The sequence below is a fragment of the Ochlerotatus camptorhynchus genome, unplaced genomic scaffold (assembly GCF_037179485.1).
Source record: "Ochlerotatus camptorhynchus isolate MF236.1 unplaced genomic scaffold, CSIRO-AGI_Acam_v1.1 ptg000284l, whole genome shotgun sequence".
In the NCBI taxonomy this organism is placed as follows: Eukaryota; Metazoa; Arthropoda; class Insecta; order Diptera; family Culicidae; genus Ochlerotatus; species Ochlerotatus camptorhynchus.
The window spans coordinates 1,574,433-1,591,361 of NW_027040773.1; the positions used below are offsets into that span (position 1 = coordinate 1,574,433).

A 16,929-nucleotide genomic window follows, 5' to 3' on the forward strand; every position below is an offset into this window, starting at 1 on the left:
ACCGATCGGAAGCCCAGAAGTGAAGGAAAAAGTATTCCGTACAACACCAAAAATCACAACCGCGTAGTTGGGGCCTTCAACCGAAATCCGAACGCCTCCGTTAGGGATGTGGCTAAGAAGCTGCACCTAAGCCGAAGTTTTGTCCAGAAGGCCAAAACTAAGGCTGGGCTTCGAACGTTCAAGGTACAAAAGGCCCCTAATCGCGACGAGAAGCAGAACAAGTCCGCCAAAACCCGTGCCAGGAAGTTGTACCTCAACATGCTGACGAAAGTTGAATGCTGCATCATGGACGACGAAACATATGTGAAGGCCGACTTCAAACAGATCCCCGGCAACCTGTTTTTCACGGCCAAGGATAAGTTCAGCGTTCCGGAGCATGTCCGCACTCAGAAGATGTCCAAATTTGCGAAGAAATTCCTGGTTTGGCAAGCCATCTGCACGTGCGGGAAGCGGAGTATACCTTTCGTGACCCAGGACACGATGAACGGACAGGTGTACATAAAAGAGTGCCTCCAGAAGCGGCTGCTTCCTCTCCTGAAGGCCCACAACGTCCCAACAATCTTCTGGCCGGATTTGGCCTCATGCCACTACTCCAAGGACGTGCAGAAGTGGTATGCGGACAATAAGGTCAATTTCGTGCCGAAAATGTTCAACCCTCCCAACACTCCGGAGCTCCGCCCCATCGAGAAGTACTGGGCGATTATGAAGCAGCACCTTCTTAAACGACCTAAGGTAGTGAAGACAGTCGAGGAACTGAAGAAAGTATGGGTTTACATGCAAAAAACGGTTGATTCACAGGTTGTGCAGAATCTTATGGCCGGGGTTAAGGCCAAGGTGCGGGCATTTGCGTATGGACTGTAAATAAAATACGAGTAAAATGGTAAAATGAAGTTTAATAGTTATTTCTTAATCCCTGAAAATTTGATGGCAATCGGATGAAAACTCGAATTTTGCGAATCAATTTTGTGTGTGGCAATTTCATCGTGGACACCCTTTAATTGACGATGCTGAACATGCTATTCAGTGTTTGTTTTAGAGACGTAAAACAGTTATATTTGCACGGCTGCTGACTGACGATTTTCTAAAATTCAATCATACTCAAGGCATAGGGAAGAAAGTAAGGTAATCGGCTTGTGCGACACAAATCTTGTAAATTTTGTCTCTGATTTCTGCTGCAATGTTGAAGTATTTCATGAATACTATTTTATTTTTATAATTTGAGCCCCTGTACGCCACACATTAGTTAAAAGTCGTACAAAACCTAAAAAATCAACTTCCTATTTATTGTGCTTCATATTTTTGAGAGAAAGTATAATTTTTGAATTATGCTCTTCTCTAATTCTAAGGAAGATTGATCAGCATCAAAACAACTGCAAAGAGTTATGGAAAATTTTAAATCTTTATTAAAACCTAGTAATTGCAAACCGCGGTCCATAACTTTTAATGGCACATTAGAACGGTCAGAACAAGTAATTGCATCTAAATTTAATGATTATTTTGTAGACAGTGTTTCATTGATCAATCAATCCATTGAAATGGTCGATGAACCTGACGAAATAAAACAGCCAGTTAATAATAGTTGTACATTTGAAGGTTTTCTCCTAATTACATTAGATGAACTTAGAGTTATTTGCTTTTCATTAGAAAAATCGGCTGGAGTAGATAATGTTAATGTTAGAGTTATTCAAGATTGCTTTCATGTCATTGGCCACCTATTTCTGGACCTTATTAATGAATCATTGCAAACTGGACATGTGCCACAAATTTGGAAGGAATCCTTAGTGGTTCCTATTCAAAGAGTTGCTGGAACGATTAAAGCCGAAGAGTTTCGTCCCATCAACATGTTGCACACATTAGAGAAAATCTTAGAACTTGTTGTTAAAGGCCAGCTATTGGAGTATTTGAATAGCAACTCTTTGTTGATACCAGAACAATCAGGGTATCGGGAAGGTCATTCTTCTGAAACTGCGTTGAATTTGGCGTTAGAAAAGTGGAAAGACAACTTGGAGCGTACACTGCTTCACCTTTTGCTCGAGTGCCACTGACGGAGAACTGACAGTTCAACGAAGGCGGAAACGGTAATTGATTTTGGTCAGTCATTGTCTTCACTTGACAATTTACCTACAAACCTTAGTTACGCTTCTGCCTATCTCGCGTCACTTTTCAAATTGACCAATGTAACATATCCACCATTTTGAGAAAATCGAAGTTGAAGTTCGACAGATTATTATTTTAACTGTTTAAAAACAATACATTTTGCAATACTATTTTGAATGTAGTCAGTGTATTATAACTTTAAAAATTCAGAAGAAACGGTAAAATCACAATTTTACTTTGAATTTCATGCTACAACATAGAAAAAACCACATAGGACGTTTTAACAAGTCGAGTTGTACATTGGACATGTTACATTGGACGATTTTTCTCTATGACATAATCAATTAGTGTTACATTGGACGTTTTGTCTACATGATACTAGATTCCCTTTCACAGATTTCAGAGTATAGTACCTAACTTTAGATTGGCCCCGCCTTTGGAAAATGAGCACCAATCCTGTTAGGCAGTCCGAATGACCGAAGTAACAATCATGTACCCATCATTTCAAACTGTACATTGGACAATGTTTGATCAATGATTATCTTAAATAAATGAAAGTAAATTAGCATGGATGTTTTTGTATCACATACAATGATAGAAGAGCAATAGTTTGTATCCCTTAACTCAATTTGTTTACATTTGTTACATTGGTCTATTTGAAAAGTGACGCGAGCTATGCTTTCTGCTGCGTAAGTAAGGTTTGTAGGTAAATTGTCAAGTGAAGACTTACTGAACAAAATCAATTACCGTTTCCGCCTTCGTTGAACTGTCAGAAGAAGCAGTGTCGGTGTTGGTGCCTAGTGGTTTCAACAGACTGTTTTTAATGATTCTGTTTCCAGACCCGTGGGGAAAAACCTTGGAGTGCCCCAGGGAAGTGTAGTAGGGCCTCTTTTATTTATTATGTATATTAATGACTTGCCACGTGTTTTACGGTTTTGCGACATTAATCTGTTTGCAGGTGATACTGTGTTATTTATTGCAGCTAAGGATTAAGAGGTTGCCGTCTCACACTTGGATGAAGATTTGCACTATCTAAGTACATGGTTGAATACAAGTAAAACAAAATTTATGGTAATTTCACGGAATCGATTAAATGAGAACGTCTCTGTTGTAATTGATGATGAGACTATTGATCGCGTTTATTATTATTAAGATTAAATATCTTGGCGTGATTATTGATGACAAACTTAAGTTCAACTCTCACATTGACAATGTCATCAAGAAAATTGCCAAGAAGTATGGAATTCTATGTCAACTGAAAAACGATTTAACTATTGCCAGTAAAATACAGCTATACACATCAATCATCTCTCCTCATCTAGACTTTTGCCCTTCCATTTTATTTTTGGCCAATGCAACACAAATATCGAGATTACAGCGCTTGCAGAATAAAATAATGCGTTTGATTTTGTGATGTAATAGATTCACTTCCTCAACTTTGGTGCTAGACGCCTTACAATGGTTGTCGGTGAAGCAAAGAATTGTTTATTTGACTATGGTGTTCATTTTTAAAGTACTTAATGGTTTGCTGCCTCGATATTTGTGTGATCGAGTTGAAAGAGGAAGTGACTTTCATAGATATAATACTAGAAACGCGGCTGAAATAAGAACCCCACATTTCTTGACTTGTGTTTCACAACATTCATTATATTTTAAAGGAATAAATGTTTTCGATTCGATGCCTAGACATATCAATTGTTCAGCAACACTTACAGAATTTAAAAGATACTGCATTTCACACGTTAAAACTGTATTTTGAACAGTTATCCAGTAAAACAGCAAAAAAGGTTATCTTCCATTTAATTCCACTTAATTTTGGTATCCATGACAGATACGTATTTCGACTACAATGTGCAGTCTTCATCAGTGTCATTCCCACTAAAGAACTTATCAAAATCTAACCCCCTTAAGTACTCATCCCCTAGGTAAAAAAGTCAAGATCATAGGTATAAAAATGAAACTACAATGTGTTGAATCGGAACCTACCTAACTAATAAAAACCAAAGATTTAAGTAAGCTAAAGGAGAAAAATCTATACAACTCTCTAATAAGGAAAATCCCCAAAGGCTTGGTAGCCATCATAATGAAGTAATTAAATTGGGTTGTTAGCGGAATGACACTGATGAAGACTGCACATTGTAGTCGAAATACGTATCTGTCATGGATACCAAAATTAAGTGGAATTAAATGGAAGATAACCTTTTTTGCTGTTTTATTTAGCATTCCGCTAACAACCCAATTTCATTACTTCAGTTATCCAGTGATTTTTATGAATTGACAAATTATATATCTTGACGAAGTTATCTCTAACGGGTTATTTTATATGGATAGCTGTCATAACGACTTTTTTTTTAATAATTACTGTAGCACTGCAAAAACTTTTTCTGTTCGCCACGATGGTGATGATGGATTTTTAATATTTGATTTAATAGTAGTAGATTATTTAAAAAAAAGTAGTTTACAAAGGTTTGAGCCTCGCGCGTGTATTACGGATATAGAAGACTGAATTTATCATTTGATAAAAAAAAATGCAATTTTGAAGCTCATTTGAAAGATACCTTGAGTTAGTAGTAAGTTTTCTGACAAATTTTGGGGGCTCGTGAGCATTCCTGACATTGTTGAAAATTATGATAGCATCTTGCGTAGTTGATAGTGTAATAGGATGCTTTGTTGATTGTTCATTAACTCTTGATTGCTTGTAATACTTATGAATATTTTAGGTGGACAAAAAGGCGAACTAAGAGGTGGACGCCTGAGCCTTTTCACATTTATATCGCTGTGAAGCAACTGTAAACTCTAGAGGGAATTTATATCTGTAACTGAAACCAGTTCGATTTTGTTTGCTAACCTGGTTAAAATGTCATATTTAATTATCTTAAAGATAAATCGTCCAGCTCAAACCTTTGTAGGGGACCATCATCATCATCATCATCATCATCATCATCATCATCATCATCACTCCACTGCGTCCTAGCAAGAAGTACGGTCGACCTAGTTCGCGCTCCGCTATTTTGGAAGTTTTCTCGCTATTCGCTTGATTTAAATTATCAGTTTTTTCTCGCTTAGAGTTCCCAGCTAAATAATTAACTAAAAGTGAGTTTTTTTTTCTGAGAAGAAAGTGTGTTTTCGGCATCATCGGAAGGAAAATTGTTATTGCGATTGCCAATTCGCCAACCATTTTGCGCACCATCGGTGCGTGGTAACTCATACCTGCACACGGATCATCGTCATCGAGTGTCAGCATCTGCCTCCGCATTTACACCGTTAATCTATCATCGTGTGTTCAGCTGAGTGCCGACCCTCACATAAGCACACACCAACGAAGACCGCCCGCACACGCGGATCGAAGATCATCCACGCTGCGCGTCGCTCCGCTGCTGCTGTTTAAACGCTCGGTGGTAGTAGCATAGAGGTAACTCTAAGACCACTGGGTCCCGAAGAAAATCATTATTATTTTTGGCTCACTCAGTACCAGAACAACGGTCCCAAGCAGTCCCAAGCTATTTCACTCACCCCTGCATGTTCTGCATGAATCCACACACCCCTGATGTTATCTGTCAAACTTTCATAGCGAATCAAAACAAACATAGTGTAGTGATAGAATTTCAACTAGAATAGGGTACGTTAATCGTTTGCTTGGGACCAATAGGCTACTAAAGTGGTGAGCCAATTTAAAATCGTTAGTTTCGTATTGATTGTTGGTAGTAGCATAGGATTATCAGATAAATTTTTATTCTTGTTTCTCTCTTTCGCCCATCAGTTAAATTTAAGTTTGTTTTTCTGTGTTTGTAGTTTTTTTTTCGTGTATTGTGTCCGAGTGATTATCGTTTCAGTGGTAGAGCGTTTTTCGATCCCACTAGTACGGCAAAATGGACATTTTGTCGCAAGATGAAATGGACGTTTTGTCGGAAGATGACACTTCTTTGCCACGCGATGGCAAGAAGGGTCGAAAACGTACGTCTTCTCAGAAGACAGATGATACCTTCCCTGGTTCGTCGTCTCAGTCTGGCAAAGGTCAGGCTCAGAAAAACCCCCGATCGCGAGCCTATCCAGATGACTCGACTGGCCCATGGGTTGTTTACTTTCAGCCCAAAAACAAACCTTTGAACGTTGTGCAAATCTCAAATGATTTGACGAAGCGATTCTCGGCCGTGACCGAAATCACGAAGATTAGGCACAATAAACTTCGTGTCTCCGTCTCTAACCTGAAGCAGGCTTACGAGATTGCTGCCTCCCACCTCTTCACGCTCGAGTACAGAGTTTACATCCCAGCTCGTGATGTGGAGATTGAAGGTGTGGTCACCGAAGCGAGTCTGACCCATGAGATCTTGGAGAAGCAGGCGGTTGGCCGTTTCAAGAACCGTTTGCTTCCCCCGGTGAAGATACTGGATGTCCAAAAACTGGGCTCAGTATTTGTCAGCGAGGGTAAAAAGAGTTTTACCCCCACAGACTCGTTCCGTGTGACCTTTTCTGGTTCAGCCCTTCCTCACTACATTGAGCTGGGAAAACTTCGACTACATGTGCGCTTGTTCGTTCCCCGGGTCATGAACTGCCAAAACTGTAAGCAGTTGGGACATACGGCGTCCCACTGTGGCAGCAAGGCACGCTGTTCCAAATGCGGGGAGAAGCACGAGGATGGCGCCTGCACAGTCACTGCACCAAAATGCGTGTACTGTAAGGGAACTCCTCATGGTCTCTCGTCATGCCCGGTGTACAAACAACGCGGGGAGAAATTACAACGCTCACTCAAGGAACGTTCCCGGCAGTCTTTTGCGGAAATGCTTAAGACGGCCACGCCATCGACCAACGACAAAAATCCATTCTCTCTTTTGTCAGATGACGAGACTGACTCTGACTTGGCTGAGGAGGGTACTTCTTTCCGTTTTTCTGCACGGAAACGAAAACGCATCCGTTCGCGGAAAGTTGACAATGAAGAACCCCAAATCAGCTTGCCAAAATCAAGGAGTGGTGGAAAAAAAGAGACTTCTACTCCTCCTGGGTTCCTCAGAACTGACTATACCCAGGATTTTCCACCTCTCCCGGGGACATCCAAAACCCCTGATGTCCCATTTTTAAGAACAGAAGCCCCTTCTTCATCTGGGTTGTTCTCATTTGATAAAATTGTGGACGATATCCTCAAGTACCTCAATATTTCTGATCCTCTCAAAAGCATTGTTCTGGCAATGCTTCCTTCTGTGAAGATTCTCTTGAAGCAATTGACATTGAAGTGGCCCCTCCTTGCAGCAATCATTTCCTTCGATGGATAATTTTCCAAACGAGGTCGGGGATTTGATCTCTGTTCTACAGTGGAATTGTCGAAGTCTTATTCCTAAATTAGACTCATTTAAGTTTTTAGTTCACAATAATGATTGTGATGCATTTGCTCTTTGTGAAACTTGGCTCTCTTCAGATATAGATCTTCCTTTTTATGATTTTAACATTATTCGACTGGATCGTGAGGATTCGCGTGGAGGAGGGGTACTTTTGGGGATCAAAAAGTGCCATTCCTTCTATAGAGTGAATCTTCCACAATTTACAGGTATTGAAGTTGTCGCATGTCAGGCTATTATTAAAGGTAAGAGCCTTTGTATTGCTTCTGTTTACATTCCTCCTAGAGCCGTTGTTAATCGAAAACAACTTTCAGATATATGTTCAGTACTTCCTGCTCCACGGTTGATTATGGGAGATTTTAATTCCCACGGTACAGGCTGGGGGGAACTGTATGATGACAACCGTTCTACTTTTATATATGACCTCTGTGATAACTTCAATATGACAATTCTTAACAATGGAGAAGTAACACGTTTGGCTGGTCCATCCTCAAATGGAAGTAAATTAGACCTCACACTTTGCTCTAACTCATTATCGTTGGATTGCACGTGGAATGTGATCCAAGATCCCCACGGTAGTGATCACTTGCCGATCAAAATTTCGATTGCCAGTGGGTTCAATCCGTCGGAATCCGTTAACGTCGCGTACGACCTCACCCGTAATATCAATTGGACAACGTTCAAGACCGAGATAGAGGAAGCCTTGTCGTCGGTAGAAGGGCTTCCTCCGTTGGAGGAATATAACTTCCTCTCCAATCTGATCTTGGACAGCGCGCTTCGAGCTCAAACTCGGCCGGTTCCTGGAACGTCTTTCCGTAGGAAACCTCCTTCCCCTTGGTGGGACCAGCAATGCACTGAGGTTTATCGTAAAAAAGTCCGACGCGTTTAAGCTTTTCCGGAAACGTGGAACACCCGTGAATTTCGAAGCGTACTCTTCTCTTGAACGCGAACTCAAGAGCCTCATCAAAGCCAAGAAACGCGGATACTGGCGGCAATTCGTGAACGGATTATCGCGTGAAACGTCGATGAATACGCTTTGGAACGCGGCGCGAAGGATGCGTAACCGGTCTTCGAACAACGAGAGCGAGGAGTACTCAGATCGTTGGATTCTCAAGTTCGCGCGAAAAGTATGTCCTGATTCCGTGCCGGCACAGATGATTCCTCGCGAAACGACGAATTCGGTAGACGAGATCAGCCAGCCTTTTTCAATGCTGGAACTCTCACTCGCGCTCCTTTCGTGTGGCAATTCGGCTCCGGGGGCTGATAGAATCAAGTTCAACTTGTTGAAGAACCTCCCAGACGTCGCTAAGAGGCGCATGTTGAACTTGTTTTGTCAGTTCCTGGAGCTCAATATTGTTCCGGATGATTGGAGGCAAGTGAGAGTTATAGCCATTAAAAAGCCTGGAAACCCCGCTTCAGATCATAACTCGTATAGTCCCATCGCGATGTTATCGTGCATTCGAAAATTGTTGGAGAAAATGATACTTTTTCGCTTGGATAAATGGGTTGAGACGAACCACCTACTCTCAGATACACAATTTGGATTCCGTAGGGGCAAGGGAACGAACGACTGTCTCGCGTTGCTTTCCACAGAAATTCAGTTGGCTTTTGCTAAAAAAGAGCAAATGGCTTCTGTATTCTTGGATATTAAGGGGGCTTTTGATTCAGTATCGGTTGAAGTCCTTTCAGACAAACTCCACGCATGTGGCCTTTCTCCATTAATTAATAACTTTTTGTACAATTTGCTGTCAGAGAAACATATGAGCTTTTCTCATGGAAACTCTACAGCTTCTCGATTTAGTTACATGGGTCTCATGTTTAAGCCCCCTTTTGTATAATTTCTACGTCAGAGAAATTGACAATTGTCTAAGTGACAACTGCACGCTGAGACAACTTGCAGATGACGGAGTAGTGTCTATGACAGGGCCCAGAGAGGCCGACCTGCAAGGACCCTTACAGGATACCTTAGACAATTTGTCTACTTGGGCTATTCAGCTAGGTATCGAATTCTCCACGGAGAAAACTGAGTTGGTCGTTTTTTTCTAGGAAGCATAGCCCAGCACAACCGAAGCTTCAACTTTTGGGTAAACCGATCACTCATTCTATGTCCTTCAAATATCTTGGGGTCTGGTTCGATTCAAAATGCACTTGGCGATCCCACATTGAGTATCTGAGACGAAAATGCCAACAAAGGATCAATTTTATCCGAACAATTACCGGAACGTGGTGGGGAGCTCATCCGCAAGATCTTCTAACGTTGTACCGGACAACGATTTTATCGGTTTTAGAGTACGGTAGTTTTTGTTTCCAGTCGGCGGCTAAAACTCACATCATCAAACTGGAACGTATCCAGTATCGTTGTCTTCGTATCACGTTAGGATGCATGCTCTCGACTCATACGATTAGTCTCGAAGTGTTGGCGGGCATGTTGCCACTATCGGATCGGTTTTCGGAATTGTCCCTCAGGCTCCTCACCCGTTGCGAAGTTATGAACCCACTGGTAATCGAAAATTTTGAAAAGCTTCTTGAGCTGAACCCTCAAACTCGTTTTATGTCATTGTACTACGTGTACATAACACTGGATGTCAGCCCTTCACAGCATAATCCTCATCGTCTATGCTTCTCCGACTTCGGCAATTCAGTTAGTTTTGATTTATCTATGACGCGGGAGATTAGTGGGATCCCAGAACATCATCTTTCCATGATTGTTCCGTCAATTTATGCTGCAAAGTTTGGCCAAGTTGATTCCGCAAGATCGTTCTTCACAGATGGATCATTAATAGAGGCGTCCGCTGGTTTTGGTATTTATAACGAATTTCATAGCGCCTCTCGAATGCTTCAAGCTCCCTGTTCCGTATATGTTGCTGAACTGGCGGCAATACATTATACGCTAGAAACGATCGCCTCACTTCCACCAAATCACTATTTTATTTTTACGGATAGTCTCAGTTCTGTCGAGGCTATTCGCTCTATGAGGCCGGTAAAGCACTCCTCGTATTTTCTCATGAAAATACGAGAGTTTCTAAATGCTTTATCTTTAAGATCTTTTGTCATCACCTTTGCATGGTTCCCATCTCATTGCTCGATTCCGGGCAATGAGATGGAGGACTCACTTGCTAAGGTGGGCGCTATGGAAGGCGATATTTACGATCGACAAATCGCCTACGATGAATTTTTCTTCATTTATCATCAACAGTCACTCGTCAGCTGGCAGAATAAGTGGAGTGAAGGGAGTTTGGGACGATGGCTATATTTGATCATCCCTAAGGTGTCGAAGAGTTCTTGGTTCAAGGGGTTGGATGTGGGTCGAGACTTCATTCGTATGATGTCTCGCCTCATGTCCAATCACTATTCGTTAAACGCTCACTTGTTCCGTGTTGGGCTGAAGGACAGCAATCTCTGTGAATGTGGACAAGGTTACCAGGACGCAGATCACATTATTTGGTCTTGTGCTGAGCATCGCGGAGTCAGATCTGAACTGTACGATTCCCTTCGGGCTCGAGGTAGACAACCTAATGTTCCAGTTCGAGATATTTTGAGTAGACGCGATCTGGAGTTTATGAAACTTATATATGTTTTCTTTAAGAATATTAACCTTAGATTGTAAGTTTGACTAACCTTGTGTTTAGTTTTTGTTTTGTTCGTGTGGGTATTTTTTTATGTTTGTTCTGTAATAATTGTATAATTACACTGTGGATACCAAATTGAATAGGAATAAGTTCATGTTTTAGGAATAATGAAATATTTGTATCGTAAATCATAACTCAAACCTCCTCCTCCCTCTCCCCATCCATAAAACTGTAAATCTCTACTAACCTCGAGATGACCGCGAGTAATCGGTTCAGTTCCTTTAAATCTAGATTTAAGACACCAATTATGTATAACGCAAATGATAACTTGGCTCTGTAAAGTTTATTCGATTGAGCCTGTACAAATCAATTAATTAATAAAAAAAAAAAATCATCATCATCATCATCATCATCATCATCATCATCATCATCATCATTATCATCATGAGTGTGCAAAATTTTACGCAATTGCATCCTCCCTATTCGCATACGCCTGAAAATCGGAGGCGAATGCCACTTCGACTTGTTTTGTCTACTAACGACTCTCTGATGACAGTGTTGGGGAAGCAGCAAAGCTACATCGACATGTTTCGTCAAGAAACGCATCTCTGATGACTGTGTTGGGGAAGCAGCATATGCATAGTTATTTCGACGCTTTTGGACAATGCTTGACCTTTACCACTTTTTAAATAGTTTCTTGTTGAAAATCAACAGTGCTATCAATGTGTAGAAATATTTCTAATTGATTGGTAATAAAATTATTGAAATTGGTCCAGGGGCAGCTGAGTTATTAAAGTTCAAAATCTTTCATAATTTCGTTACATGTTCCATTTTCGGTTTTCACAAAGTGTAGCCCCATATAGAAATCACAGACGTAGTACTACGTCAAAAATTCTTGAACTAAGCCTCCAAAAATTTGAACTAATTTAGTATGAAACTGACTTGGCACAAACCATTTGAAGTTTATATGGAAATTACCATGGGAATACCAAATTAGTTGGTTATATCTATCTAAAACTGCACTTTGCTTTAAAAAAAGATAGCTGTGTAAATTTTGAATTTTCTCAGCTACAACTTTGATAAAGACCACTTTTCGATCACATGTAAGGAACAAAAGTTATTAATGATTCAAACCACATATGTCTTATGATCATGCGCAATCAACTGATCAGCAGGCAACATTGGAGTTTCTGGAGCGAAGAATAGATCACAAAAATCATGGCTACTTTGTCATAATGCAGAATAGAGTGTTGCCCACAAAACAGCTGCTTGATCAGGCCATAAGATTATCAATCTCTTAAACAATTAATAACTATTTATTTTGACGTTTGACTGAACATCGATTTACCATAAGAAAAGCTATAGAATCTTTTAACAGTACAATATGGGAAAAGTCTAGAAGTCAATGAACAACAAGTTTGGATTTCCCATAGCAAATTCCATATAAACTTAAAATGTTTTGTGCCAAGTCAGTTTCTTACCAAATGAGTTCCGATTTTGGGAAGCTAATCAGGACCCGATTTGGAACCGGTTGAGCACTGTGGAGTGAAAATTTCAAATTTTGCATCAGTCTAATGGTGCATGCTCATGCAAACATTAAAAGAGCGTCACGAATTTGCAATGGTATCTTTCGCAAATGAAATCGTTTCGCATCGTATTGATTCAGTAGAACTCTTATCAAATCTGAATTTTGATGTACCTTATGCGCAATCGGAATACTTTTTTTCAACCCACCATCGTACAAATTATGCTAAATTTAAACTCTTAACACAAATGAAGGCTATTTACAACAAGCCTTGCGTAACTATAGACTTTACAATGACAAAAAGCAAATTGAAACAATTGAAGTGTTGTAATTCGTAATTTTAACACGTAAAAACAAAATATTATCAAGACAAACACTGATTAGTCTATGCTTTGTTTATAAAGATTTTAAATTCATTTAAAAACATATAAATTTTAAATGAATTTAAAATCTTTAAAAACAAAGCATGTAATTATTAATATATAATTAATTATATATGCCCCGTACCGTGGGTAGATTCTTCGTCCTGACTACTTCAAACTAGGGGAACAGGATTTTTCAGTAATCCAAGGAACACATCTTAGTCCTTGTTACTTTTTATGCCTTGTTGATAGTGACAAGACTCGGCTTTGTCTACCGAGGATGATCTTGAAACAAGGAAAAAAATGAGTTAGTTGTCTTCATCTATGTGATTCCCAATCTTCTATTCGTTGTTCCCTAGTTTGAAGTGGTTAAGACTAGGGTTCTGATGCATGGTCATTATCGGTGTCAGACCTTAATTTTGTTGCTAATGAATCCAATTTTGACTGACAAAGGGGCGCAGCTTTGGAGGGTGTTTCAACACTCCGACGGGTATAAATAGCGGGACCTTTCAATTAGAGTCGGATCCTTGCGACAAATGTAAGAGTGGCAACTGTAAAAAAATCGAATAATACTTCATCATTTCTCAATAGTGATGGAGTAATACAACATGCACTAAACTAAGGACACGGGATATACTACAATAGATCAATTTACTGGTCGCAGTAGTGTTTGGTCCCGAACAGAGGAAAAAAAATGTTATTATTATTGTAACAAAGCGGTGTACATCTAATTGACGACAATAAATAAATATAAACTTAACCTATTATGGTTTTCATGTTTTTCTCTGCAATTTTCCTCAACAGTGAAACATCTCGATGAAAACTTTTATCAGATTAATTTTTTTAGGATTGTTGAGATAATTTACTCACAAATAAAAAGTGTTTCTACGATACTTGGTTCAAAAGTTATGAATTTTCGAAGTACCCAGTTCAAAGAAAATTGTAAAACTTCACCTGCCAAATTTTGACAATCCCAATTTTATAAATTTTATTGATTCTACCTATTAGCAAAGTTTCCTAAAATTCAGAGACTCTTCGTCCCAATCTGGTAGGATTAAAAAAATCGATATCGAATTTCTTTCAGTTCGAATTTCGGTTCAGTTCATTTCTTCAATAGTCACTCTTGGGTCATTCGTGACTTGTCCGGGGGTGAGATTTGAACTCGTGACTTTGGCGTGAGAGGTATGGATGTTAACCACTACGCCAGGGTCGCCCCCAATCCTTAAATAATTTTCAACGTCAAAAATTGTCAACTTTATCAAACTGCTAGAATCTTTAAAAGTTTTCATTGTCGGTGATCTTAAAACTAGGACCCAAAGTTGGGAATTATATCTAGATTTTATTCTACCCAAAATTTGCCAATAATTTCTAGCTCCATTAAAAAATTTTATAATTTATAAAACTAGTCTCAATGTCTTGAAACAAAATTCATAGTCCCAGTGCCGTTCCTAAGAAATTATTAGGACAATACTGGTAATATGAATTTGTTTTAAGTAAGGATACCCTAAGTTGAATATTAAATTTTCAAAATTCATTGTATTCCGACCCATTCTTCCTAAAGGGCAATTGTTGAGAAATTTTTAACCCCTCCCTTCCCACGTACACACTAATCCAGCTAGTAAAGATTTGCGGAATTGTTCGGTAAAAGTTTAAAAATCTGTGGAAACTTAAAAAGGAGAAAATTTATCCCGATCTTGTACAGTCTTAGTTCCGTTAACCCCATTTATTGATAGAAAATAAAATTTATCAATGTCATTGATTTCTTACGGATAGCGGTCATTTGAAATTTTACCGACTTCAAAAACCCAGTTCAAAAATACTGACTCCTGTAAAATATTCTTAGTGTGTACACAGAAGTTAATTAAAAAAATATTAATAAGAACCAAAGGCACTTGCCAATGAACTCACTAGATAGTATACGATAGCTATTCGCCCTGCCCCATATCCCAATTTGCAACAACACCAAAGCTAAACGTAAAAACAGTCACGCTTCTCTGTCAACTGATACTTACATAATTCCCATTAGGCCATTTGGATGAATTGAAACTGGAATCCTCTCCGTCATTCGATACTGCAGAAAAGATACCAGAAAGGAAAATAGGCGTTGAGTGAAATTAGAATTCCGGAAAAACCAGACATCGCACGAAAATGTTTGACTGCCAAGTAAAATTGTCCATCATTTAGTCCTCTGCTGACACGAAAATGAAAAAAAAAAGCAAATCATCATTCTCACCGTACTGCGCGGGAATCACGTCCGGATCGCCTCTGTCATCTTCTGTCGGGTCGGGCTTTCCATCTCTGCCCTTGCCATCGACGCCTAGCCCATGGTGGCCACCGGCAATTCCTGGTCCTCCCGTGCCACTGCCACCGTTGCTGCCACCTCCTCCGCCACCGCCATGCTGCCATCGTGGACTTTGCTTGGAGTTTTTCTACGTTCGTTGCGTGATTGGGTACAGAAGGAAATAGACAAGAATGAATTTCGCGATTAATGAATCGGAAAATTTCGTTCAATAAATTCCGTTTTTATTGTGAGTAAGTTAATTAAAACAATTGATTGTTCTGCGGTTGTGTTTGCTCAGGATCATACAAGCATGACCGGCGCGTGTTGGGCATGTATTGAGAGAATTCCCATTCGAAGGACAAACAATCGAAACTCACTCACAGTGACTGGATATTTGGATAATAATTTTTTGACTATTTTCGGTTGCATGACGTTTGTTTAATTTTAATATGCAAATCATGGATCTGCAATCAAATAGCGCTAGTGAAAAATGGTACGAAGTGGCAGTTATTATAACTTTAATAAGTGCTCTTGGCAGATAGTCTATAATAGCATATTATTCATAACAATGGACGAGGTTAATAATTATGTCTATATAAAGCAATTGACCTATAGGAGCTAAAAAACGATTCTTATCCATTTATTTCCACTTGATTGAATTTGTATCCATATAGATACGCATATTTTGTCTACAATGAGCATATCGATAGAGATGCCAATTTAATTAAGTGAAATTATTTATTAAATACTCGCTCTTCTGTAGTTATTATGAGGCACTAAAACACCAGACTTTTATCTTTGAATAATTTAACATAACCGTAATCCAAAATCTTTCTCCTTCGTCTTCAAGATGAAAGTTTAAGGTACACTTTGGTGCAACAAGACCCCTGAAAAAGCGCTTGGGTTTCGTAGAACATTAGAAAAGATTGTTGAAAATGGGGACTGACAAAATCTGATCATTGCTGTATTACATTCGAAACTGCCTTACAAGTGCAATTGAGACGACTTCTGTGTACAGCAATGGACACCCAGACTTTCTTAGTCTGACTGGATAGCAAGAAGACTACCTTACAGTTTCCCAAACATGCTGACATCTCCACTTTTCTAATGAAAGTCTGCGTTTGACACGGGTCAAATCGGTTTCGTTGTAGGTATTAACGAGAAACGCTCGATGTAAGATTTTAATTCAATTTGGATGTCACCGTTGTCGCCGTCGCAGCCGACGCCAGCGTCACGACACCCTGCATCTAATATAATTTCGACACTCTCAGCTAAACGTGCCACCGGGATTGTACGTCCTCAACTTCCCTCAACCTCCTTCTCAGTCGTATACCTTGCCAGGAGCTAGGAAGTATCGCTTTCTTTTTTTTTGTAGATATATAAAACAACTCCCATCCTTCCGTAGATTCGCATGCTTCATTACTTCAGTGTTTTCGAGGTACAACTGGCAAAAGTTGAATCATTCGGAATAAAGTAAACGAAAAAGTGGCATTTCTTAATGAAGGAAACATAATTCAGTTATAATGGCCGTGGAAGAAAACGAATGAAATAAACGATAAATAAGCAACAGCAAAAAAAAAAAAAAACAAAGATTTAATTACACCATACTTGAACAATGTTCTGGGAAGTAGAGAGAAATGGCACAGGGGGCAATTGTAGACATGGTAGAAGGAGATTTTTTCTCTGTTGTTGAATGTTAACAATTGTAGTGATTCCACCATGTCTGTTTGTAATGCGAAATAAATGTTTGTTGCTACATTCTTGC

The 16,929-nt window shown here is 39.5% G+C and overlaps 1 protein-coding gene across 1 annotated transcript in view; it reads right to left on the minus strand.

The window, feature by feature from the left end:
* LOC135706541 (protein turtle homolog A-like) overlaps positions 1-16,929 on the minus strand; it is a 1,327,166-nt gene that overhangs the window by 7,489 nt on the left and 1,302,748 nt on the right. The window contains exons 16-17 of the mRNA XM_065228176.1: positions 15,117-15,312; positions 14,896-14,954 (exon numbers count right to left, since the gene is read on the minus strand). Coding sequence (XP_065084248.1) covers positions 14,896-14,954; positions 15,117-15,312 — 255 coding nt within the window. The remainder of the gene's footprint in view (positions 1-14,895; positions 14,955-15,116; positions 15,313-16,929) is intronic.